The following is a 26,589-nucleotide window of genomic DNA, read 5'->3' as shown; positions in this document are numbered from 1 at the left end:
TTTTTGTTTTCCCTCCTCTGTTGTCTGGATTTTCTCTGTGTAGAAGTTGTCGAGTGTTCCAGAGTTTCTCTTGATGGTCTTTTTCTTCTGCACTTCCTTATTGCTGGCCATTGTTAGCCCCGCCCCTTTTCAGCTTTGTCTTTGCACTCAGGGTCTGCCTGGGCCTTGCAAGCTTGGGGGGGGGGGGCCTCCGGTCTCCTTGTCCTCGGGGTCAGGCCTCCTGGTAGTTCCCGGTCTGCCCCTCTGCCCGAGGTTCCTTCAGCAGTCTTTGGGGCTGCTTTCACTGCAGCGCTCTGGTCTGCACGGGTCCTCACTGGAGGTCCAAGCCTGGGCTGGAGATCGTTATTCAAGCCTAGGGCACTGCCTTTGCCTGTGCAGATGCTCTTAGGGCCTGCCTTCACCCCCCCTCCCCCCAGAAGGTACCTGAGGCGATGCCTTCAGTGCTTGGGAGAGGCCTTGCTTTAGGGGCCTTTATCCAGGCCGGAGGCGGTGCCTTCACCCAAGTGGAAGCTCACCTGGGGTCCCTCCTCTTGCAGCACACAGGTACAGGCCCCGGGGCTGCCAGTGATTATCTGGTTGCCCCAGTCCTGTTTTCCCACTTGTGCGTTGGGGTTGTGCTAGGTGAGCGGTGTGGGGGGTGGGGGAGGGGCTTCTTCCTCTGGCGTTTTAGTGAGAGCTGTTTCACCCCTTTATAGCGTGGAAATGCCCCGATTCTGCGTACCTTCAATGCTGCGCCCTGTTGTGGGGTTCCTTCGTTCCTCTGGACTCGTTTTTATTTCCCCTTGAGGGGTCCTGTATGCTTCGGTTAGGAGAGATCAAGCAGCTGCTCCTTACTCTGCTGCCATCTTAACCGGAAGTCCACATTAACTCTTAAAGTAAGAAAAACTAGGACAGGATCATCAATCTGTGACAGTAATGCCTCTAAGGCAGTTGTTGGAGAGCCTTTTCTATTCCTCATTGCCTGAAATTCTTTCTTGTTGCTCCTGGTCAAGCTGCACCAGTGGCTTCAGAAGTTACTGTCCCCAAACTGGAATGATAAGCAAAAGGAAAGAAAGGGAGAGGGGGAAACCTTGGTTTGTTGCCTCCTGAAGAGAATCTTTTTTCTGTAACTCCCAGTGACAGTTGAGACAAAATCCTGGCTTTGGGGTTACTCCAAAAGAAGGCTGGCAACATTAGGGAATGAATTTTTTGGGCCAGGGTAACCCATAACTTAGGAAAGTTTGGTGGGTAGTTTTTCTTAATTGAAACTGACTTCATTTCCAGAAGATCCACTGAATATTGATGGATATAAGTAAGTGAGAGGGCAGTACTCCACTGATTGCTGGACACTTTTCTGTAGTTACTGTTATAGAATAGACACTCTTCTTTCTGTAGTCTGAACAGCTTAACCATGAGGTCACCACTAATAATCGCAATCGGCTGTCCAAGCAGAAATAGTTTTTGCTGTTCTGATTGCCACAATTTAATGAAAACTAACTTGTGATTTCATGTGTGTTAGAACAGTACCAAATGGGGGCAGCCATAATTACACTGATTTGCTGCTACTGAATAGTTTGAGTTGGGCTAAGGCCGTGGTAGCAAACCTATGGCACACATGCTCTTGGGTATGCGTACCGTTGCTTCAGCAGAGTTCGCCAGAGTTCATTACTGGAAAGTCAGAGGGATGTGGGGCTGGGCTAAGGTCTATTCCTATGAAGTTCTGCTCAGGAAAAACATGCCTATTATTTATTTTTCTGTGGAATGATGTAAATTTAACTGAACCCAAATTGAGTAGCACAGAATGGATTATAAGTTAAATGTTGATTTAAATTTTGAAGTCTATTATTATATAATTTAGCATAAGATATTTTGCTTGTGACATTCACCAAACTTATATGTGCTTCCTGTTGTACTTGCTTTGGAGTGACTGATTACTGTTAAAAGTTATTTTTAGTAGTATAGAAGTATAGGAAGTAGTATAGAAGTATAGTGGAAAGAATATTGGTTAGAATCAGAAAGACTTGGGATCAAATTCAGGCTCTATTATTACCTCTGTGACCTTGGATAAGTCACTTACCATTTCTGGATTTTTCATCAGTAAAATAAGATGATGACCTTTCCAGTTCTAAATCTATGAGTCTTTGGGCTATAATCCTATTAATATCTTAACCTGTTGCCATGGGTAACATCCTAGGTTCTATGAAAGGGCTCTTGTTTTATTTTGTTGCCTATCCTCTTACTCAGATTTATTTTTTAGTTTTCTCTTATAGTAACATAGGGCAGACTTCTATTATCCTTGAATAGGTAGAAAATGTGCTGCAATGGGGAGAGGACCTGGTTTCATATTTTCCTCTGACACTACCCCTGTGAATATGGGCAAGTCACTTGATCTCTTTGGCTCTTTGTTCCTCTTCCATAAATTGAGAGAATTGGACATTAAAAGCCTCAGAGATTTCTTTCAAACGTGTGTGTGTGTGTGTGTGTGTGTGTGTGTGTGTTTTACCCATTACATGTAGTAAATTTCCACACAAGTTTCCTAATTTATATGATAGAACTTAACCTAGGTCATAGAATATATGAGGGGGTAGTATAGTGTAAGGAAATACTAAGTAGAACAATTTATATTTGATTCTGAGAACAATAGGGAATTATTGGAATTTATTGAGTATGTGGAGGACATGGTCAAGTCTAAGGAAAATCACTAGCCGCTTAGTGAATGATGGACTGGAGTGGGGGGTGGTGATATGAGTTGGGGAGACTAACTTTAGAATGCTATTGCAATATCCAGGCATGAGATGATAAGGGACTGTCTTGGGAGAGGAGTCACTGTGTGAACAGAGATCATGAAATGTGTACCAGAGATATCATGAAGTGTTAAGAGAGTTTTTATTATTGCTCCTTTTCCTCAGAAATATAAAAATTAATAAAAGAAATTAATAAAAACTCTTAACAGACGATAGAAGCAAGCCTTGGTAACAGATTGAATATGTAGAGCGAGCATAAAAGGCATCAGAGATGATAATAAGCTTGATACTTGACAATTGGGAATATGGTGGTGCCCTCAGTAGTCAGATTTCAAGAGGAGAAGGTTGAGGGGGAAAATGAATTCAGTTTTAGTCCTGATGTATCAGAAATCCTTTGGGACATCCAATTCTAGGTGGTGAAAAGGCATTTGGAGATTCAAAGCTGTAGCTCAGGAGAGAAGTTAGTGCTACTAGATAAATTGATCTGGGAATAATTTGTATAGTTATTATAATTGAATCCATGGACTCAGAAGGACATCAAGTGAGATAAAGTAGGGGAAGGTCCATTAAAGAGCTTTAGAGGGACATCCAAGAGGAGTGAGTGGTTTTGATCTGATGAAGATCTAGCAATGGAGACTAAGAAGGAATGTTTAGACAGGAGAAGAGCAGTATCACAAATATTTAGAAGAATATTCAGGAAAAGAGGGTGGTCAGCAGTGCAAATGCAGCCAAGAGATCAAGAAGGTGAAGATTGGAGTGGGGGGTAGTGTCACTAGATTTGGCAATTAAGAAATTATAGATAACTTCGGAGAGAGAAATTCTGGTTCACTGAGGTCAGAAACCAGATCACAGAAGAATGAAGAATGTGAAGAAAGGAAGTAGAAGGTCCTGAGTATAAATAGTTTTCTCCAGTTTAGCCAAGATGGGTAAGAGGGTCATAGGACAGTATAGTATGGATCAACAGCTGCTAATGCTGGGTTGAAGTTTGGGAGGGTAACTAGGGTCTGGAAGTTACCTAGAGATCACAATTGAACCTATTGGAACTAATGAGATCATTAATATAGAGGACATAGAGCAAGGATTCTGAACCTGGAGTTTGTGGATGGATTTCAGAGCATCTATGAATTTGAATGCAGAAAGTTTTACAACTCCTCTCTTCCTCCTTCCCCTTCCCTAGTCTGGCACTCTACCTACTGTGCTACCTACCTGTTCCATATAACTTTATTTCAACATAACTGGATTCAGGCAGGTCTAATACCACAACATTCTTAATTAAAATGTTAGGATGAAATTGAGAACTCACAAGTCATTGTGTAGTTAACAAAAGGAAGTTAACTTTGCCACAAAATAGCAAATATAATGTGATTTGGGGTTTTGGCTTTAAAAGATGGCTCTATAGCAAAAACGAACAATATAGAGATAGGTATCAAGTGATAACATTTGAACAACTCAGTGGAATTGCTTGTTGGCTCTGGGAGCGGGGAGGGAAAGAAAATGAATCATGGAAACATGGGAAAATATTTTAAAATGAAAAAATAGCAAATATATGCAGCAAAACACAGGTTCATACACAATTTCCCTTATGGAAATAAAACTGGTCTGGACACCTAGGCATTGTATTATGAAGTCTATTGTGATTTTCATGGTCTTCAGAAATCCACCAAAGTGAGCCCCAATTTCTTCCTCTTGGGGACTTTTTATGTCTTTAAAAGACCAGGAAGCTCAAGCCAATCAAGTTCCAGGGAGAGCTTTGTCTCTTTTTAGGAAAATTTAATTTGATTAAAGGAAGGAAGGAGGAGATGCCTGGGCTAGCCTATGTTTTGGATTGAGGGAAAGAAGATGTGTCAAGAAAATACTGGTAAATATTAGACCAATCAAAAAATTTTTTTTTGTAATCCCATTTTATTTTATCTTATTTTATTATTATTTTTTAAACCCTTACCTTCTGTCTTAGAATCCTTATTGTGTATTGGCTCCAAGGCAGAAGAGTGGTAAGGGTAGGCAATGGAGGTTAAATGACTTGCCCAGGGTCACACAGCTAGGAAGTGTTTGAGGCCAGATTTGAACCTAGGACCTCCTGTCTCTAGGCCTGGCTCTCAGTCCACTGAGCCAACCAGCTGTCCCCAGTTTCATATTATTTTATACATTTAAAAACATTCTGAGAAAGGGTCCTTAGGCTTCAGCAGACTTTCTAAGAGGATAATACCAGTACTGTTAACAGTAGCATTTATATGGTTCCTTAACATTGGTAAAGGATTTCACGTTACCACATATGATTTATCTTGTCCTCATAACAGTCCTGTGAAGTAGATGCTATTCTTTACTGCCCATTTTATTGATGAAGCACCCATAAGTGCTCTTACAGCTTATGAGTGTCTGAGGCAGGATTCACAATCAGGTCTTCCTAATTCCCAGCCCAACACTACCCTAGCTGCTTAGGTGCTGTCACACACACACACACAAACACACACACACAGAGGTCAAGAAATTCTGATTTGAAAAGAGAAGAGCATGTTAGGACAAGGCCTTGGTGTATGTCACACTAGACATGGATGGTAATCCCACAAAGGAGACTAAGAAGGAATTAGCTAGTCAGATAGGTAAAAGGAAAACCAAGAGAGAGAATAGAATCCCCAAAACCTAGGGAGCATGTCTGTATATCACTGACAAAGCCTGCAAGTAAAGATAATTAGAGATACTCCATTTAAAATCATCAAGGATAGAACAAAATAACTGGGGATATACCTACCAAAACAAATCCAGGAACTACGTGAACATAATTATAAAACATTTTTGTGCAAATATAGCCAGATTTAAATAACTGGAGAAATATGAATTGTTCATCAGTAGGTAGAGCCAATGTAATTAAAATGACAACCCTACCTAAATTAATCTAATTCAATGCTATCCTAATTAAATTTAACAAAAAAATTATTTTATTGAGCTAGAAAAAAATAAAATTCATTTGGAAGAACAAAAACCTAAGAATTTCAAAGAAATTAATGAAAAAATGTAAAGGAAGGAGTTTTATCAATGCCAGATTTTAAATTGTATTATAAAGTAATAATTATCAAAACTAGCTGGTTACCAGCTAGGAAATAGAAAGGTTTATCAGTGGAACAGAACAGACATACAACAAAGAATAGTAAAAGATTATAGTAATCTTGTGTTTGACCCAAGTAAATATCCACACTTTTGGGATAAGAATTCACTATTTGTGGGGGCTGGGGGGGAAAGCTAGGGAAACTGGAAAGCAGTTTGGCAGAAACTAGGTATAAACCAGTATCTTATACTGTTTACCAAGATAAGATCAGAATGGATACATGACCTAAACACAAAAGGAGATAGTCTAAGCAGATTAGAAGAACAGGGAACATATAACTTATCAGATCTATGGAAAAGAAAATAATTTATGAATAAACAAGAGAGCATTGTGAGATGTAAAATAAATAATTTTTATTATATAACTTCAACCAAAATTCTGTTCAGTAAAGAGTAATGTAAAGAAAACAAATTTAAATGGAGGCAATGTTATCTTAAAAAATATAGAAATGAAAACAAATCATAGAAACAGTATACAGTTTCATCCAGGAAAATGCTGAGAAAACATGAAAACTTTTGGGACATAGCCAAGGCAATCCTTAAAGGAAAATTTATACCTCTAAACACTTTCATCAGTAAAAGAGGGAGAAACAGTTCAATGAATTTAGCATATAACTTTTCAAAGTTTTCAAAAGGTTTTGCTCAAATAAAACTAATGTAGCTAAGATTAGAAGGAAAGCAGAAAATCTCAAACATATGAGAACTGTCAAATTTATTAGAATATGAGTCATTCTCCAATTGATACATGATCAAAGGAGATGAATAGTTTCAGATGAAAATATCAAAATATAGTCATATGAAAAATGCCACAAACCACTACTGATTAGAGAAGTGCAAATTGAAATATACAATTAGTTTGCTGTTGAAATCCACTTACTTTGTTGTCAGAGGAGTAGAGATCATTCTCATTCAAGAGCAGTTATTGAAGGTAGTGAAGATATAAATGAAATTCAACAGAAACCCATCAGGGACCAGAGAAAGGAAAATAAGAGAAGGTAAATTCAGGGAGGTAATAAACAAAACACTTAATTTCTGTGGTTAGATCATAAAGGGTGATCAAAGGGAGGAAAAAAAGTAGAAGGACCGCAGTGATCAGGATCTGGACTAGGTGAAGAGAGGAGGATTGGGCAGAGGAGTAGGATCAGACAATTTCAGTTATGGATTACTAAACCCAATCATATGCCTTGTATTTCACTATCTATTCATACAAAAATATTTATTGCAACTTTTGTGGTAGTAAAGAACTAGAAGTCGAGGAGATGCCCATCAGTTTGAAGAATAATTGAACAAATTACAATATGTGATTTCGATGGAACTGTGCTATAAGAAATGATGAGCAGAATGATTGGGAAAAATCTTGAAAGATTTGCATGAACTAATGCAAAGTGAAGTGAGCAGAACCAGAAGAACATTGTAAACAGTGACAACAATATTATAAGATGAAGAGTTGTGAGCATCTGAGTCATTCTCAGCAATGCAGCAATCCAAGACAGTCCCAGAGACTCATGATGAAAAATGCTCTCCCCCCTCAGAGAAAGAACTGATAGAATCTGAATGAAGACCAAACATGCTATATTTCATTTTTTTAAATTTGAGATCTCTTCCACAAAAAGACTAATATGGAAAGTTGTTTTTTTTTTTAATGATTGCATATATAAAATCTATATCCGATTGCTTGCCCTCTCAGGAAGGGGTGGGAAAGAGTGCAGGAGGGAGGGTAGGAAAGAAAGAAAATTTGGAACTCAAAATTTAAAAAAAAAAATGAATGCTAAGAAACTTGTTTTTGGAAAAATAAAATATTAAAAAAGAAGAAGGATTGGGGCCTTTAAGGGGCAAAACAAAAGGATATGACTATAATCTTAACAGAAAATATGAGCAGAATGAGTTCAAACATAAAGCAGAAGAGAATATCAGATTCCATCAGTACATTGGTTACAAGAAACACACTTGAAATAAGATTCACACAGATTTAAAAGTGGGGGATTAGAACAGAATTTATTATATGTTAGGCAAATTTTAAAAAGAGGAGGTAGCAATCCATTTTAGACAAGATAACAGTAAATATATGTAGGAACTTAAAGTAATATTCATATTAATATACATACATTAACTGCATGACACCATTAGAAAAATTGCCAGGGCACAAAAACCTCAAAACAAATGCAGAAAAACAAATAATAAACTCATCTTTTATACCACACTACAATAAAAGGCATTATAAAGAAAGCAAATTTAAATGGAGGCAATGTTATCTTTTTTTTTTATTTTTTTTTTAAACCCTTGTACTTCGGTGTATTGTCTCATAGGTGGAAGAGTGCTAAGGGTGGGCAATGGGGGTCAAGTGACCTGCCCAGGGTCACACAGCTGGGAAGTGGCTGAGGCCGGGTTTGAACCTAGGACCTCCTGTCTCTAGGCCTGACACTCACTCCACTGAGCTACCCATCTGCCCCTCAATGTTATCTTAAAAATGTAGAAATGAAAACAAATCATAGAAACAGTATATAATTTCATCCAGGAAAATGCTGAGAAAACATATAAAAACTTTTGGGACATAGCCAAAGCAATCCTTAAAGGAAAATTTATACCTCTAAACACTTTCATCAGTAAAAGAGGGAAAAACAGTTCAATGAATTTAGCACATAACTTTTCAAAGTTAGAAAAGGAGCGAAATTTAAAAACCTACAAGAAAACACAAAAGTAGACACTCTGGAAGTTAAGGAAAAGAGAAACAAAATTGAAAACAGAAAGAAATTGAATTGAGAAATAAAAGTAAGATCATATTAACAAAAACAAAATAGACCCAGCTAATATGAATTAGGAGAAGGAAATAAAATTACCAAAATGAAAAGGGAGAATTCACAATAGTTAAAGAAGAAATAAAATTGTTTTTGCCCAAATACAAACCAAATAAGACTGATAACATAAATCATGTGGATGAATATAATAAGCATATAAAATATCCAGGTGAACAGAAAAAGAGAACTTAAGTAATACAATCTTAGAAAAAGAAATTGAACAAGTATGTCAACTCTCAAAGGGACACACCTTAGAATAAGCTCCTTGAAGGCAGTCTGTGTCCATAGCACTTAGCAGAGTGATAGGAGGTGCTTTGTCACTGTTCAGGAGGTGCTTTGTCACTGTTCCTTGATTGAATAGACTTGACAGTGGATGCCTACCTCCTTGCTGAAGAGACCTGGGTTATCATTTCTTGGGGATTTATTTTGTGAGGGAAACCTTGTTCAGTAGTAGGTCCCTTCCATCTCTTGAGATACAGCTAAGTCCCTTTGTCAGGACCATACAATTAGCAAGGAGCAGAGCTAGAATTGAAACTCCAGGCCTTTGGCTACCAGATCCCATACCCTTGCTCCTTTATTGTTGTTGAGTCATTTTCAGTCACGTCCATCTTTGCTTTACCCCAGTTAGGGTTTTCAAAATCAGAGGCTATATTTATTGCAGTTCTTTTTGTGGTAGCAAAGAATTGGAAACTGAGGGATTGTTCATGTAGTATCTGATTGTGATGGAATACTATTGGGCTATAAGAAATGACAAGCAGGATGGTTTTGGAAAAATGTGGAAAGATCATATGAGCTGATATAAAGGGAAATGAACAGCACCAGAAGAACATCGTACATAGTGACAGCAATATTGGATGATGAATAATTGTCAACAACCTAGCAATTCTCAGCAGCGTAATGATCCAGGATGATGCCAGAGATTCATGATGAAAAATACCATCTGCCTTTAGAGAAGGAGCTGATAGAGCTTGAATACAGACCAAAGCATACTATATTTCATTTTCTTTTCTTCTGTTTTTCGTTTTTTTTTTTTTTTGTCATCATTTGAGATCTCTTCCTCCAAAATGACTTATATGGAAAAAAGTTCTACATGATTGCATATATAAAGTCTATATCAGATTGCTTATCATTTCAGGAAGGGGGGAAGGGCAAAAAGGAGAGAGAGAGAGAATTTGGAACTAAGAAAAATTTTTAAATGAATGTTTAAAAATTGTTTTTACATGCAATTAGGGCAGAATAAAATAATATTATTTTTAAAATCAGAGAGACCTAAATTCTAAATCTTGCCTAGTTCTTCTTACTAGCTAGGTGGCTTTGGGTAGGACATCCAGCTTAGGACTTAACTTCCCTGAACTTCATTTGTAAATTAGAGGGCAGAAAGCAAGAAGAGTTAGTTCTGTAAAATCTAACATTATCTGACTCATTCCTAAGGTTTTTGTTAATGTGACACTTCTCTCCCCACTTTGCTTCTCCTCAGCATACTAGAGTTGAGAACATAGAAAGAGAAAATACCTTTCCCATTAAAGCTACTTGGCTATAGAAACCTCAGTAGAGCTTGACCTCTCTGCCTTGTTTCCAAAGTAGGCTAGTTAGTCCCTTCAGCCCTCGTGTCCCTGTAAAAGCACAAAGAATTCTGAAATGAAAGAACAGCTCTGGTCAAAAGAGAAAGCCTGAAGACACTGTGATCCCACCCTTAAGAAATTTCTTAGTCACTGGGAATATTCATTTCCTTTGAGCTGCATTTTCACTTAGATAAGAAAATCACCCTAATTTTCTTGGCCAGTCAAGGAGTTTGCCCAGTTTTTCTTTTCTTTGTGTTCCTTGCTTCACTTATAACATGTATTTGAGTGCATGTCCTGTCTCTCCTTGGTACTATGCACTTTGGGTGGTACACTTTGGGGGATAAGAGGGAAAAAAAGAGCCTTTAAAGTTAAGGTCTTAACATACTACTTTGGGACAATATAACACTATAACTATATATATCAATAAAGACAGCAATAGGGAATGTGGCAGAATACATGTGCTAAGTGCCAAATGTGTTGTCCCCACAATAAGTGGCTTGGGTTAAGAAAAGGAGAAAGATCCCTGGTGGTTAGAGTGGGCAGGGAAAATAAGGCCTGTGCTAGGCTGAAAAGGCTAAAAACCAAGAGCAAACTGTAAATGTGATAGAACCCTAGGGGCATGCCTAGAGAATCCCTGGAGACATCTTTTTCCATAGGAGGTGCTTAGCAGCAAATGTAAACAGTTCATTGTGACAAATAGTGGTTAAAAATACTGCAGTGACAGTGGGCCTGGGGAACACAGCAGAACTACCAAAGTAGAGAAATAAGTCTAAGCTTTCTTGGTCATTAGACACTGTGGTTGGGATTACCTGGCTCTTCCCCAATATCATCATCAAACCTCATTGACTGAGAACAAATTCGGAATTGTGATATGGTATAGTTTATAGAGGCCTGCTTGCAATATGAACAGGTTAGGTACAAATTATACATTTTTACCATGTGGTTGGTTCTGCTTAATCATACTATTAATGTTATTTAAGTAATCTCATATCGTATATAGAATTTTCAGATAATTTTTTTTTAACAGGATAACTTCTGATCGACTTTGTTTAGCACCATGCCCGGTACATGCTAGACATTTATTAAATATTCAATGATTATTAACAATCACATACTTTATTTAGAAGTTTTTAAAAACTGATTTATGTTGAAATGAAATGAATTAATTTTTGTTTGTCTTTTAGGAAAAATTTTCATTCCGAAATGAATTATGGAAATCCTCCACCCTACTCGGACCCAGGCCCAACTGCCCCATATCCACCATATCCACAGCAACCTCAAGGATATCCTCCTTCTGGGCCTTATCCTCCTGGGCCTCCAGGGCCGTATCCACCCCCTAATGCAGGGTACCCATACCAAGGCTATCCACAATATGGCTGGCAAGGTGGACCCCCTCCAGAAGCTCCCAAAACCACAGGTACTGTAAGCATTATGTTCAGTCCTAGGTCAGAATGAAAAATATGTGCATATTTTCCTTGGCAAAAAATACAGACAAATGGTTTTTATAACAGTTCATTCTTAGGCTTTAATGATTGTTTTTCCTAAATAATGGGGGACTTTTCATCTCTGGTAAGCAGATAGATATCCTCTTGATTCTGTGAGCCTCCCTCCTTTGTGGTGTTTTCCTTTGGGACAGAAATCTTGTTTGGCATGTTTTCTAAGAGTAGAGGAAGGAATTTGAAGGTCTCAGGCTGCTGGTATTTATTCTTGTAATAGCAGAAAGTCTTGTTTTTCAGGATCAGATTGTTGGAACCAATTTATCTTTAAATTCCAACTTATTTTAGCCATTTTTTTCAAAAGCAGATAACAAATATTTTAAACTAAGACACTTTCTAAGCTAAACCTTAAATTTTTACCTACATTTTCAATAGTTCAGTTAAAGTTGGGGCCACCACATCCTAGGCCCTTAATTCTCTGTGTATTTGCTGCTGTATGGTTCAATTGGCCTTAAAAAAAAAATTCATTCTTAATCCAGCACCTATCTTTTCTCTCTGCCAAGTAAATGGTAGAATCTTTTAACTGGAAAGCCTCATTTTCTCTGTCTTCTCTGTTTCAGACTTTCTTAATATTTGTTGCTTTTATTTTTCTTCTGATGCCCAGTTCCCTTTGCACACACCTGTTTTGGCTTCTCATAATGACTAGATTCAGGCTGTCCCTGACAGAAGTCAAGTCAATAAACAATTTTAAAGTGTCTTTGTGCCAGTCACAGTATTAAACCACTTTGCCCAGGCCTTAACCCTTTGCTGCCCATAGTAACAGATCTGAAGGTTTATTCTTATTCTAGAAGTAATTCTTAACCCAACATTCCAAGATTATGAGGTTCATCCAAGGTGGGTGTCACATACTAAAATCCTTCTCCCTAGTTGGACCCAGGAAAATACTACAAATGATAGTCATTTAAGAATCTCATAAACAAGGAACTCCCTAGGGAAAACAAAATACAGCATTTGATTACATCAAGCCATTAAATAGATTTTGAAGAAAAATCTTGACAAGCAACTAGGTTCTGTTTTCTTGGCGTTCTCTTGTAACAGTTTCTTTTACGGGTGCACAGTAATAGTACAGGAAATGTGTCACCAAGTGCTGTCTGAGTAGTAACAAACACAGAATTCAGGTCTCTGGCACTGAAGGGAAAATTTCTAAAATAAGTCTCCTACACTGACAAGTCTTCTGTTTAACACAAGGTTTTCCTAGTATGTGGGACACTTTGAAGGTTTAGGCAAACTCTCACTTCCGCAGCACTTGGCTCCTTTTCAAAGTGACTACTTCAGCTTCTTTGTTTCTGATGCTTAGTATGGTTATATTAATTTTCAATCATGCTGAGTTGGGGGGGGGGGCGGGAGGTGTTTAAACCCTTACTCTCTGTCTTAGTACTCTCTGTCTTAGAATGAATACTAAGTGCTGGTTCCAAGGCAGAAGAGTCATTAAGAGCTTGGCAAATGAGGTTAAGCAATTTGCCCAGGGTCACACACCTAGGAAGCATCTGAGGCCAGATTTGAGCCCAAGTCCTCCTGACTTCAGGCCCGGCTCTGCCCACTGAGTCACTAGCTTCCCCTGCTGAGTTCTTTTATAGCCTTGCAAATTTGTAGATAGTCTCTATTCAAGATATCTAGTGTTCTTCTTTGCCACTAATTTAAAATTTTAGTGATTTTTATGGCATAATGCAGCTTGCTTTTTTTTTTTTTTTTTTTTTTAAATTTTTTTTTTTAAACCCTTAACTTCTGTGTATTGGCTCCTAGGCAGAAGAGTGGTAAGGGTAGGCAATGGGGGTCAAGTGACTTGCCCAGGGTCACACAGCTGGGAAGTGTCTGAGGCCAGATTTGAACCTAGGACCTCCTGTCTCTAGGCCTAACTCTCAGTCCACTGAGCTATCCAGCTCCCCCCAGCTTGCTTTGTTTTTTGAAAAGGTTTTATTTATACTTATTGTTTTTATATGGTCATTCCTCCCCACCTCCCCAAGAATCCAGTTAACAAAGAAGAACAGTAAAGCCACCATCTAAACAGAGATTCTAGTGGTCAGGTTCTGTTCTGTTATCTCTTCAACAAGTGTTTTTAGAAGATGCACATAGGTTTGGCTCTCATAACTTCTAAGCCCCTCAGGTTTATTTTGTAACAGTTTTATTATTTACCTTTTCTTTTTTACATCAGTCATTTCTAGATATGCCCTTCCATCTACCCTAGTATTAAGCCCTTCTCTGGTGACCAAGAAAACCAGTTTAGCAAAACCAGCAGTATTTAGTGATCACATCTAATAGTCCCTATAACATTCTGTGCCTATGGATCCCCCTGCCTCTTGGCCAAGAGGAGGATGAGTTTGTTTCCTTATCTCCTTGGACTAAGATTAATCATTACCATTACTAAGAGTTCTTTCTTTTAGTGTTTCTTTGCATCACTATATTGCTAATTTTTTAGTGCACAATAATATTTCTTTATACTCTTTTGAAAGAAAAATTCAGGATTTTTTCCATTTCATGATTTCTAAAAATGTGCAGTGAAGTCTTTTTTCCTATAACTATATTTCCTGAAGGAGATTTTTATGAACCTAATGTGAAAATGGAATGTGAAATCCTCCTAAGATACTGGTGGTTTTTTAAAAAATAGATTTTTACTGATATCTTTTAAAATTTTTGTTATTGGTAAAGTAGTATTAGTGTTTGAGCTGGGAACAGTTGCCTCTTTGGGAGACGGGTATGCTGAGTTTGGTTTGGGGCTTACTTATCTTTAATAGGATAGACAGGGCTTTCTAAACTTTTACCTCCTTGAATTGTGATATCATTTTCTTTCTTTTTTTAAACTACATTTTATTTTTTCCCCACTTGCATGTAAAAACAGTTTTTGGTATTCTTTTTAAAAAGTTTTTGATGGGGGCAGCTGGGTAACTCAGTGGATTGAGAGTCAGGCCTAGAGACAGGAGGTCCTAGGTTCAAATCCGGCCTCAAGACACTTCCCAGCTGTGTGACCCTGGGCAAGTCACTTGACCCCCATTGCCCACCCTTACCACTCTTCCACCTAGGAGCCAATACACAGAAGTTAAGGGTTTAAAAAAAACAAAATTAAAAAAAAAAAGTTTTTGAGTCCCTAATTCTTTCCCTTCCCCCCTCCTACCACACCCAGATGGTAAGCAATTTGATATAGATTATACATGTGTACTCATGTAAAACATACTCCTATATTAGTCATGTTATAGAAGAAAACAGAAGCCAAAAAAGTGAAAAATAGTATTCTTTGATCTACGTTCAGACTTCATCATTTCTTTCTCTGGGAATGAATAGCATTTTTCATCATAAGTCCTTTGGACTTTGACTTGGATCATTGTATTGCTGACAGTAGCTAAATCATTCAGTTGATCATCATTGCAACATTGTTGTTATTGTGTATAGTGTTCTGGTTCTGCTTACTTCTTCACTTTGTTCATGTAAGCCTTCCTAGGTTTTTCCAAAGCTATACTTTTTGTCATATCTTTTAGCACAACAGTATTCCATCACAATTGTATATCACAGCCTGTTCAGTCATTCCCCAATTGATGGGCATCCTCTTGATTTCCAATTCTTTGTTAGCACAAAAAGAGCTGCTATAAAAGTTTTGTACAAAAGGAAGGTTCTTTCCCCCTTTTTGATTTCTTTGGAATACAACCTTAGTATTGGTATTATTGGATCAAAGGATATGCAGTTTTATAGCACTTTGAGCACAGTTCCAAATTGCTCTCTAAAATGGTGTGATACATTTTATTTTAGGTTTGCAATCATTGAGCCATCATGGAGAGTTGGTTTGCTTAGGAATATTCTTATCAAGGGTGTTGGTTGTGAGGTTGGTTAAGATTTAACAATGCTATACAGCCTTAGGAAAAGAACAGGAAACCTTGGTGGGTGTGCCTTTGGACAGGCCAAAGTGGGAGCTACTGGGTTGGGTGGGGACAGATATAAAAGGAGAAATTTCTGAGGTAAAACAAAAATATTCAAATTAGCAAGGTACAGAAAGCTTATAGGATTTAATCCTGGAATGAAAATTAGAAGTCATAATGTCTAACACCCATTTTACATTAGAGGAAGTAAGTCCTGGAGAGACACAGTGATATTCCCAAGGTTTTATGGGTTATATGTAGCAGAGACAAGCACTATTTTTTCATTTTAATTCTGAGTTTTACTTTGCAAAAAGAATTATTAAGTCCTTTTCTCTTTCCTTACCTTTTTTTAAAAAACTCTTCCCTTCCCTATTAGAATCAGTACTATGTATTGGTTCCAAGGCAGAAGAGTGGTAAGCGTAGGCAATGGGGGTCAAGTGACTTGCCCAGGGTCACACAGCTGGGAAGTGTCTGAGGCCAGATTTGAACCTAGAACTTCCTGTCTCTAGGCCTGGCTCTCAATCCACTGAGCTACCCAGTTGCCCCCTTCCTCATCTTTTAAAAACAACATTGGAGGGCAGCTGGGTAGCTCAGTGGAATGAGAGTCAGGCCTAGAGATGGGAGGTCCTAGGTTCAAATCTGGCCTCAGACACTTCCCAGCTGTATGATCCTGGGCAAGTCACTTGACCCCCATTGCCTACCCTTACCACTCTTCTGCCTTGGAGCCAATACACAGTATTGACTCCAAGATGGAAGGTAGGGTTTTTAAAAAAAAAAACAAAAAACAACAACATAGGAAGAGTCAATGATTTCCATGTTGAAAAAATAATTTGTATACATGATGTAAAGACAACCATAGCAAGCAATGGAAAAAAAAGAATTTCATGTTTCTAGTACCTGCCTCTTCCTTCATACCTCTCACCACCACTGAAGCAAAATTTTTTAAATAATTTATTCCAACTATGATGTTTTGCCTTTTCAAAAACCATAACCAAAGTGTTTCCCTCAGCAGTAAGGGGTAAAGGAGTGTGAAAAGACAATTACAGTTTGAAAATTCAGTTTGCTTAGCAAAGCTGCTGCCCATTGGTTTGGAGCAGAATGTATCTGGCTTGCCAACCTGGTAAAGCAGAAGGTGTTGGCAAGAATCGGCTTCATTTACAGGGATGGTCTCATGGCTTCTTTTCTCTTTTGCCTTCTCTTTCCCTGCAGAGAATATGATTTTCTGGCTCTGCTTCACTAGTCCTAAAAGTTTATCCATCAAGCTTTCTTAATCTTTGTCCTTATCTAACATACCTTTAGAATGAATGTTAAAGGAGCTGTTTTGGTTTGTGTGGATGAGAAGTAAGATGAGGAAGCAGCTTAGGTGGGTGATTTGAAAGGAAAACCAAAAAACAGATCATCCTCATCCCAGAGAGATGAAACCAGTAAAGACATCAATACACATTAAAAGGTTATGGAGGTGCAGCTGGGTAGCTCAGTGGATTGAGAGTCAGGCCTAGAGATGGGAGGTCCCAGCTTCAAATCTGGCCTCAGACCCTTCCCAGCTGTGTGACCCTGGGCAAGTCACTTGACCCCCATTGCCCAACCTTACCACTCTTCCACCTAGGAGCCAATACACAGAAGTTAAGGGTTTAAAAAAATAAATAAATGTTAAAAAAAAAATGGTTATGGAAATCCTGAATCCACTTTATCTGGTATCAAGAATATAGTGACTACCTTGACACTCCTGAATACTGGACATAATTCATACTTTTTGCTAAAAAGTAAAAACATTTCCCTCTGTGATCAAAGTGACCAGAGCAAATACATAATGTTCACAGAACTGGAGCCACAGAATTTCAGATAGTGAGGGACTTCAGTGGCCATCTAGGCCAATCTATATCCTGAAAAAAAGAATCCCTCCTACAAGAACCCCAGCTAGTAGTCTCAGCCTCCGCATGAAGACCATTGACAAGGGGAACCCATTTCTTGAAGAAGCCCATTCTGTTTTTAGTAGACATTTGTTTGTTACAAAAGTTTTCCCTTATATCATGAAGCATAAAACTGCCTCCCTGAAATTTCTATCCTTTACTTCTAATTCCTGCCCTCTGAGGCCAAAGAGAACAAGTCTTATCCTCCTTCCACATGAGAGCCCTTTAGGTGTTTGAGCATAGTACTCTACATGTAGTCTGAGTGGGGCAAAAGAGGGGGGATCTAGCTTCCTCTTATCCCTAGAGGCTGTGCCTCTCTCAATGCTGTCCAAGATCACATGAGCTTTTCTGGATGCCATATCATCCCACCGTTAACTCATTGAACTAGAGTCCAGTTCATTACTCCCTAGTTCTTTTTTTTTTTTTTTAATAACCCTTACCTTCTGTCTTAATATCAGTTTTAAGAAAAGCAGCAAGGGCTAGGCAATACAAGTTAAGTGACTTGCCCAGAATCACACAACTAAGAAGTATCTGAGGTCACATTTTTGAAGTCAGGTCCTCCTGACCTCAGGCATGGTACCTAGCTGTCCTAGTCTTTTTCAAATAGCTATCTAACTTTGCTTTCTTCATCTTGTATTTGTGAAGTGAGTTAAAAAAGACCAAACACTCAAATGGAAGACTAAATTATTCCTGTTAAATTTCAACTAAGTAGATCCAGGCCATTGGTATAGCCTATCAAGATCTTTTTAAATCCTAATTGTTCTTCAGTTGTTTAAGTATCCTGGCTTTGTGTCACCTGAAAATGTGATGTACCTTCTATCTGTGTCTCTATGGAAATCGTTGATAAAATGCTGGCTTAGGGTCAAACGTAGATTCTTAGGGCTCCCACTTCTAAGCCACAGTAAACTATTAATGACTACTGGTTGGACTGAATATTTAAGAGTATGGTCGCCAGGAATTAATTATTTAATTCCAAATGAATGACTCAAATCAGAATGACTTTTATGGTAGTGACTCCTCAGACAGTGGATTTTATGAAAGGAGCCTTTCTTAAAAAAATTTTTTTTAAAGTTTTATTGATGCTCTTTTTTTTTTTTACTCTGAATATTATTTCCTTTGAACTTCGGGGAATTGCAACTTGCTATTTGATTTCCTGTCCACAAGCTGCTCTCTATAGGATATATTGAGTCATTACCTCTTTGGTAGTTTCAGTGGCCATGTGGTTAGCCACAGAGGAGAATATGTAAAGGAATCTTCCAAAATCTTGACAACAATTCCTTCATTTGTCAGATCTTTCCTTTGGGGTTCTTTCATGAATTGCTAAAAAGAAAGGAATAGGAAAGACCTGTAGGGCATAGGTAGAATTTGTTTTAACTTTGCAGACATTTGACACTTCATGATTCTGGTTTTTTTCTACTTTTTGATTAGCCAGTGTTGAGTTGCTCTACAAATCAAAATTAGCCACTGTAATCCTTCCTAAACAAAATGAAAATGAGAACTGATGTTGGTGCTCTCATTACCAATGCTCAGGATTGATATACCAAATCAAACAAAGGTATAATTAACCAGGGCTATTGAACTATCCTTGGTATGTCTTTTTAAAAACCCTTACCTCTTGTCTTAGTATTAATTCTAAGACAGAAGAGTTGCAGAGACTAGGCAACTGGGGTTACATGATTGGCCCAGGATCACACAGCTAGGAAATGTCTGAGGCCAAATTTGAACCCAGGCCTTCCTGACTTCAGGACTGATGCTGTGTTCATTGTGCTACTTAGTTGCCCCTGTCCTGAGTATGTCTTATTAGTCATGTGAAAGAATCTATCTAGTTATTCCTTGCTTAAAGTATCAAGTGATTGATTATATTCATTTTTTTCTGGAAAGATTCATTTTTCCCTCTTCAGTCTCATTAATCTCTTCCTAAGGCAGGAGCAAATCATAAGATCATAGATTTAGATTCCAAGTTGAATTCCTTCATTCAGGATCACAAAGCCAGTGAATGTCTGAGGCAGAATTTGAACTTGGGTCTCACTCAAGGTCCAGTACTCTATCCATTGTGCCACCTAATTGCCTTTAATCAAAGCTACCTGACCAGTTCCATGTCCATAAAAAAAAATTCATTCTTTAATTTCAATATTCTGACTTTATTAAATATCTCTGCTTCTCAAAATATGAAGGTATTAAGGAAAGGGTTTCTCAAACTTAGCCTGTTCATTTTTTTTTTTTAACCCTTAACTTCTGTGTATTGACTTATAGGTGGAAGAGTGGTAAGGGTAGGCAATGGGGGTCAAGTGACTTGCCCAGGGTCACACAGCTGGGAAGTGTCTGAGGCCGGATTTGAACCAAGGACCTCCCGTCTCTAGGCCTGGCTCTCAATCCACTGAGCTACCCAGCTGCCTCGTAGCCTGTTCATTTTTAACTTTTCTGTACCAAAGCTTGGACAGAGTGACCAGGGCTCTGATCCAGGCACTAAAATTTAGAGGGAGTAAACTCTTATACTTCCCAGTCTTCTGGTTCTACACAGCTGTCCCCTGTAGCTGCAGTTATACTCCCAAGGTCTTGGTGGGATGCCACTTCATCTGTTTCATGTTCTTGTCAGATTTTGTAGTTGAAAGAGATAACCCTACACGTTTTGCACACTAATTTCCCTTCCCCTTTTTTGAAGGGGGGACATGGGGTGGGACAGCTGGGGATGAATGAAGCTGTAAGAGTGCTAGAGGGGATAGTTTGTCCCTCCCTGAGTTCAATTGGACTTAGTTGTGAATGGCTGTACATGGGGGAGGGGGAATCACAAGCTCTTATCCTATTCCAGGTGGGTTTCCTTTCCTGAATAGCTTTTCCCCAGCAATCAGCCTCTCCCCACCATCCCTAACCTGTCCCAGATTCTAGAATTCCCAGCACGGATCCATTTCTAGGTTAAATGATCCACACTTTTAAAATCCTTAGGCAGTATGAACCTCTGCAATATAAATTTCTTATCTTTTCAGCACTTTTAAAATTTTATCTATTTAGTTTGTGGAAGTTAATTTGAAAGATATGTGTATGTGTAAGTATATGAAGGTTATTTACTTCTACAACTAATGGCCCTTTAGTTTTATACTTGTCTATGGATTTCCAATAAGGAGGGCTTCCTTAAGGCCAGGCCATGATTTGGTATGGGACCACTTTAGACCCCACCTTGGTATGGAACTCTACTTTAGGATTGGCTCCAAAGCAATACAGTCCTCTTGAGGTGCTCATCAAATTAGGATCCAGGCTATGACTACACAATGGGCTGATCTAGGAACAGATTGACTTTTAGAACTGATGAGTTAAGAATTCTGTTTTCCCATGTGACATTTTAGGGTCTTCCTGCATACTGAATTGAGAATATAGAGGATGTGAGATGCAGTGGGCATTTGCTTCCAGAAACTTCCCTGTCTCAATGTATTCTTTTAAAAATCCCTGTCCTTCTGTCTAAGAATCCATACTAAGTGTCTGTTCTAAGGTAGGATAGTGGTAAGGGTTAGGCAGTTGGGGTTAAGTGATTTGCCCAGGGTCACTAAGGTCAGATCTGAACCCAGGACCTCTGGTCTCTAGACTTGGCTCTTTATTTATTGAGCCACCTAGCTGTCCTGTGTTATTTTCAAAAAAAAGTAAAAACCGAAATTGAATTTCTAAATGTCTTTACCTATTTTCATCCTGTATTAAAAGTAGTTTCCAAACTATTAACAGTGCAATTCAACAAATATTTATTTTGTTTTTAATTTCTTTTTATTTACATTTTTTAATATCACGGTCTTCGCAATAACCTTTCACTGCCATAGAACTCTTATAACCAGGAAAACACATAATAAGCAAAAGACATCATTGACTGAGTGACCAAGTATATGGATCATTCTGCACTCAGAGTTGCCACCTTTCTATTGAGGAGGGAAGCATGTTTCATCATAAGCCTTCATGAATCAAGACTGATTGATTATTTATTACATAAATCTAATTTCTGGTGTCTTTTTTAAAAGGTTTTTTTATTACAAATTTGAAAAATCATCAACAAACTCTAATATTTCCATGAAAACAGAAGGAAGTTTGGAAGGAAACAAAGACAAGCAAGACAGTTTAAAAAGTAATGTGGAGATTTTATGTCTGTTTTCAAAAGCAAGTGGTACAAAATAGAGATTTGTAGTTTCAAAGATAATCCTTTTTTTTTGGTGTTTGGCTTTGCATATGGAAATGTTTCATTTTAATGTTTCAATTTAGAGAAAAAACCATTAAAGAAAGAATCGGGGAACGGTGGTCTCATTTTGAAAACACTAATAAAGATAAATTTTGTACACTTAATAAAGTTCAGAACAAAGTCAAGGAGGGCAATGACGGTACCGCCATGTTAAATACATATTTAAAATATTATATTGAACAGTTTCATAGCTTCATTAGACCACTCTTTTTTTCCCCTAGTTTTTGCTGTAGGGATTCTTCCCACCCATCCACCAAAGTAACTGAGAAGGAGAAAAAAATACCTCAGTTAGAAATAAGAATAGTTATACAAAATGTACCTAACACATTGGGCATATTAATTACATTGATGAGAATTCTTAAGTCTTTCAATGTTATTTTTCATTGTAATGTTGCTGTCTAGCCTTATGAAATGGTTTTGGCTTCTGTTTACTGTATGTCAGTTGACCTTACCTAGCATTCTTTGAAACCACCTTTTTGGGGCTCATATCTTATGACACAGTAATATTCCCATTATGTTTCACAATTTCATTTGTTATCCATTTGTCAAAGCTACCATCTAAGGCATCCCCTTAGATTTTTCTTTTCTTTTATTCTCACTTTTAAGATCAAGAAATTTGATTTGAGTGTAGCCTCTTCTCTCGTAGGTATTATCCTTTCTCTTAAAATCCTCATCCCCTCTTTATCTCTACTTTTTTCTCCTGTTGATTTTGAGATATCTCTCTACCAAACTGTATATTCACTCTTTTGTCCATTTCAGATGAGAGAAAATTCATCTAATGTCCGCTCCTCCATGTTGTGGTACTCTTCTTCTCATGTAACCCATTTACGAAAGTTAATAAGTGCTGCCTTCTTTTTCCTCCTTTATACACTAGTGTATTTTTTTGCCCTTACTTTTGTTTTCCTTCTACCTCCCAAATCAAACCAGTCAACCCTAAGGATCCCTGTTTTTCTTTTTTGACCCCCTCACTACCGTCTCCCTCTGATAGAATGTTAGCACTACATTGTAATATGGCTTTTTCCAGTTTCTTAAATGAATCATCTTTCTAGGTCTTTTCTTTTTTCTTTTTTCTTTTTTTAAACCCTTACCTTCCATCTTATGTATTGGCTCCAAGGCAGAAGAGTGGTAAGAGCTAGGCAATGGGAGTCAAGTGACTTGCCCAGGGTCACACAGCTGGGAAGTGTCTGAGTCCAGATGTGAACCCAGAACCTCCTGTCTCTAGGCCTGGCTCTCTCAATCCACTGAGCTAACCAGCTGCCCTCTTTCTAGGTCTTTCTTAAGCATTGTGTTTATATTTCGAAGGCCCTGCTCAGCTCTGGTCTTTTCATTAGAAATGCTTCAAATGCTTTTATATTTCATTAAAAGACCTTTATTTTCCCATATAAAATTGTACTCAGATTTGTAGAGTTGAAAACGTATTCCAAGATCTCTAGTTTTTAGTATGAAACTGCCATATCTGGTGTGATTCCTAATTGCGCTTTGGTTCTCAAACTGCTTTTTGGATGCTTATGATAGTTTTTTCTTTGATGTGGAAGCAGTATTTTTTCTTTGCTATGGCTTTGACTTTCCTTGGATTTTTTTTCTTTTGGGAGTTCTTAGAGAAGGCATTAATAGATTCTTTCTGTTTTCTCTTTACCTTCTGATTTTAATAATAGCTCCTGGGTAGTTTTTATTTATGATTACTTGAATTACAGTATTCATGAGAAAGGAGGGAGAATGATATAGGGTTCAGTATACTATAATTGCCATAATTTTAAGTAGGTGGAAAATTTTAATTATTCTTGAATGATAGAGGCAAACTGGAACATCTCAAGTAACACTGAGGAATAAGGAGGATTCCAACTGCCCCTCCATGACATAGTGTCCTGGGGAGTGAGAGACGGTATTGTTGTTGCTAGAGAGGATGCTTGAGATGCTGTGGCATCAGAGGGAAGCCAGGTCTCTGTGAGGGCTAATAGGTTGAGTCTGAGATAAAGAGGCCCAGGCTGAAGGGGAGTTTGTAGAGTGGCAGTGCCAGAGGACAGAGTGAAAGGTGGGCAGGGTTGGATTTAAACATGAGCAGGGATTGATTGAGGGAATGAAAATGAGAAATTGTGAGGAGGCAGATGACAGTTTTCTCTAAAATAGTTAGCTGGTTCTGTTTTCTCTACTCTGTATTATTTTATATGATTCTTCCCAGATTTCTCTGAACATATCCCTTTCATTAGATATCTTTCCAGTATTGTGGTCATTGGTAACAGGCAGTGTGGCATCACAGACAGAGATCTGGCCTCTAATCTAGGAAAGCCTGAGTTTAATTCTTGCCTTTACCTATACTGGCTTTGTGACCCTGGGCAAATCAACTAACCTCTTAGTACTCTAGGCCAGTAATGAGTAAACTCAAATAGAAAACAGCCCACAAATCTATAGATAAGGATCCTTGTGTCCAGCAGAGTAACTTTAAAAACCAAAAATAACATTATCTGTTTCATTATATTGTTGTTTCTTTTTTAAAATATTAGCCAGCTGCATTTTAATCCAGTTCAGGATGCACTCTTGCAGCCTATTAAGATACCTCTGCTCTAGGCAGTTCTTTAAGACAGAGAAGGTAAAGCTACTTGACTTCTTTCAGGAGAAGCTATTTACTCACCTGAAACTTCCCTATGACATTTCAATCATAAGTTCAGTCTTTAATTCTGCCTCCATTCTGGTTATTGTGTATGTTCCTTCCTTCCAATTCTTTTTTCCCACCCATTACCCTCTGTCTTAGAATCAGTTCTAAGATATAAGGGTGGTAAAGGCTAGGTGTTTGGGGTTGAGTGAATTGCACAAGGGTCACACAATTAGGAAGTATCTGAGACTAGATTTGAACCCAGGTCCTCCTGAATCCAGGCCTGATGCTCTACTCAGTGTTCTACCTAGCTGCCCTATATATTGCGTTCTTGTTTCTGCTTTCTTCACTCTCCATCAATTCATACAAGACTTTCTAAGTTTTTTTAAAAAACTCATTACATCCTTATTTTGTAGTAATGTTTAGTGAAATTCACATAGATGTCAAGCCAATCATTGGACACCTATTTGCAACAAACATTTAAGTACCTTCTTTTTTCAAGCCACTATTGCTTAATGGGATGCTAGAGATACAATGTGGTGTTTTTTTTTATCCCCGATTTTCTTTGGGGTGGTGTTGCTTTTTAAAGATATTTCAGACATTTGTCTTCGCCTCTGCCTCCACACTAATAAAACAATAAAAATAAAATCCCCATAACAAATGTTCATAGCCCAGCAAAAAAAATCCCCACATTGGCCATGTCTACAAGCATGTATTTCATTCTGCATTAAGTCCATCACCTCTGGCCATCCTCGAAGAACAATGTCAAATTCAAATAGAAGAGAGAAGAGACATTACACTGTACATAAGGATTCCTTAAGAGTACAGATTGACTTGGAATACCACATTAACATTATCTATGTTTTGTTGTATTTTTATTTCATTAATATGTCCTAATCACATTTTATTCTGATACTTCTGCATGTTTAACGTTTCTGGTCTATCATCGCATTGATTGGAATTCTAAAGTCTGTCTTGCAAAGGGGTTTTCCTCTTTATTGTTGTATAGATTACTCTCCTAGTTTGGTTTGCTTCACTCTGTTCATATGTCTTCTCAGTTTCCTCTGATTCTGTCCACTTTGTTCATTTCTCATGACACAACAATATTCCATTTCTGTTACATTTATATATCACAGTTTGTCTACACATTTCCCTATTTGGTTGGGGGGGAGATATGATTTTAGTTGCTTGGCTTGAACTATGACAAAATGAGCCGCTTTAAATATTTTTGAACAAGATCTTTCTTTTATCTCTTTGAGGGGTATAGATCTGTATAGCTGAGTCTAAGAGTATTCACATTTCAGTGGACAAGGGTGCCTATTTTCCTGCAGCCCCACCAACATTTATAATTTTCCTTTTTTGTGGTTTCTGCCAATTTGATGAGGTATGAGATAGAACTTCTGAGTTGCTGTAATTTGCATACTTTAATGATGAGTGATTTGGAGAATTTTTCCTTTTTTTTGAAACAATCAATTTAATTGCTAAATCTTTTCTTAACACGTCTTTTTTTTTTTTTTTTAATGTTTGCAAGTCAGCTCGGGTTTTAATTTTTTTCAGTTTTGACTTGTTGCAGGAATACCTCTAACACTTTTTTTTTTTTTAATAACTAACTTCTTTTTCAAGGCCAATCATTTTCACTGATAATTAGGTTAAGTTTTGAAGGATATGCTCATTGGGATTGCAGCTTTGGCTTTTTGGATATCCTATTCTGTTCTGCAGTTTTTCCTGGCTGAATTATTCAAATTGACAATTCCTTCATAGTGGAAAGAAAGTCTTTCTCCCCTGTCTGCTTGAAGAAATTTTTTATTTGGTCTTGCAACTGAGATATTTAATCACTATATGTTTTATGTTTTAAGAGTGGTTCTCCTCTCCCTCTTGCCCCCCTCATTTGTATTAGATCAAGCACTTTTTTGTTCTCTTATTGCCAGAATTAAGATTTTAAAAATCTTTTTGATATATCATTCTTCTGAGAGATCTATGATCCTTAAATTAGCTAACTTCATTGCATTCTGACTTCATTTGCTTATTGATAGCCTAAATTTTTTCCTTTGGAAATTGTCTGTTCATATTCCTAGGAAATGGCTCTTAATCTTATAAATTTGAATGAGCTCCTTCTAGCCACCCAATTCCCTTCTAATTTTAACTACATTAGATTTGTTTGTGCAAACATTTTAAAATTTTATATAATCAAAATTGTCCATTTTATATCCTATGATCCTCTTATCACTTATTTTAGTTGACTCTTCCCCTCAACTTCTTTGCTCCTCTAATTTGCTTATAATACCATCTTTTACATATAACTCTCTCTCTCTCTCTCTCTCTCTCTCTCTCTCTCTCTCTCTCTCTCTCTCTC

At 37.7% G+C, this 26,589-nt stretch overlaps 1 protein-coding gene across 1 annotated transcript in view; it reads left to right on the top strand.

The window, feature by feature from the left end:
- Nucleotides 1-26,589, top strand: part of CYSTM1 (cysteine rich transmembrane module containing 1) — a 114,309-nt gene that overhangs the window by 56,016 nt on the left and 31,704 nt on the right. Inside the window, exon 2 of the mRNA XM_044664551.1 lies at nt 11,367-11,599. Coding sequence (XP_044520486.1) covers nt 11,386-11,599 — 214 coding nt within the window. The 5' untranslated portion in view covers nt 11,367-11,385. The remainder of the gene's footprint in view (nt 1-11,366; nt 11,600-26,589) is intronic.

Source organism: Gracilinanus agilis, chromosome 2 (genome assembly GCF_016433145.1).
Source record: "Gracilinanus agilis isolate LMUSP501 chromosome 2, AgileGrace, whole genome shotgun sequence".
In the NCBI taxonomy this organism is placed as follows: domain Eukaryota; kingdom Metazoa; phylum Chordata; class Mammalia; order Didelphimorphia; family Didelphidae; genus Gracilinanus; species Gracilinanus agilis.
The sequence above is the reverse complement of the archived record's forward strand: the minus strand, read 5'-3'. Positions and strand labels throughout refer to the sequence as shown.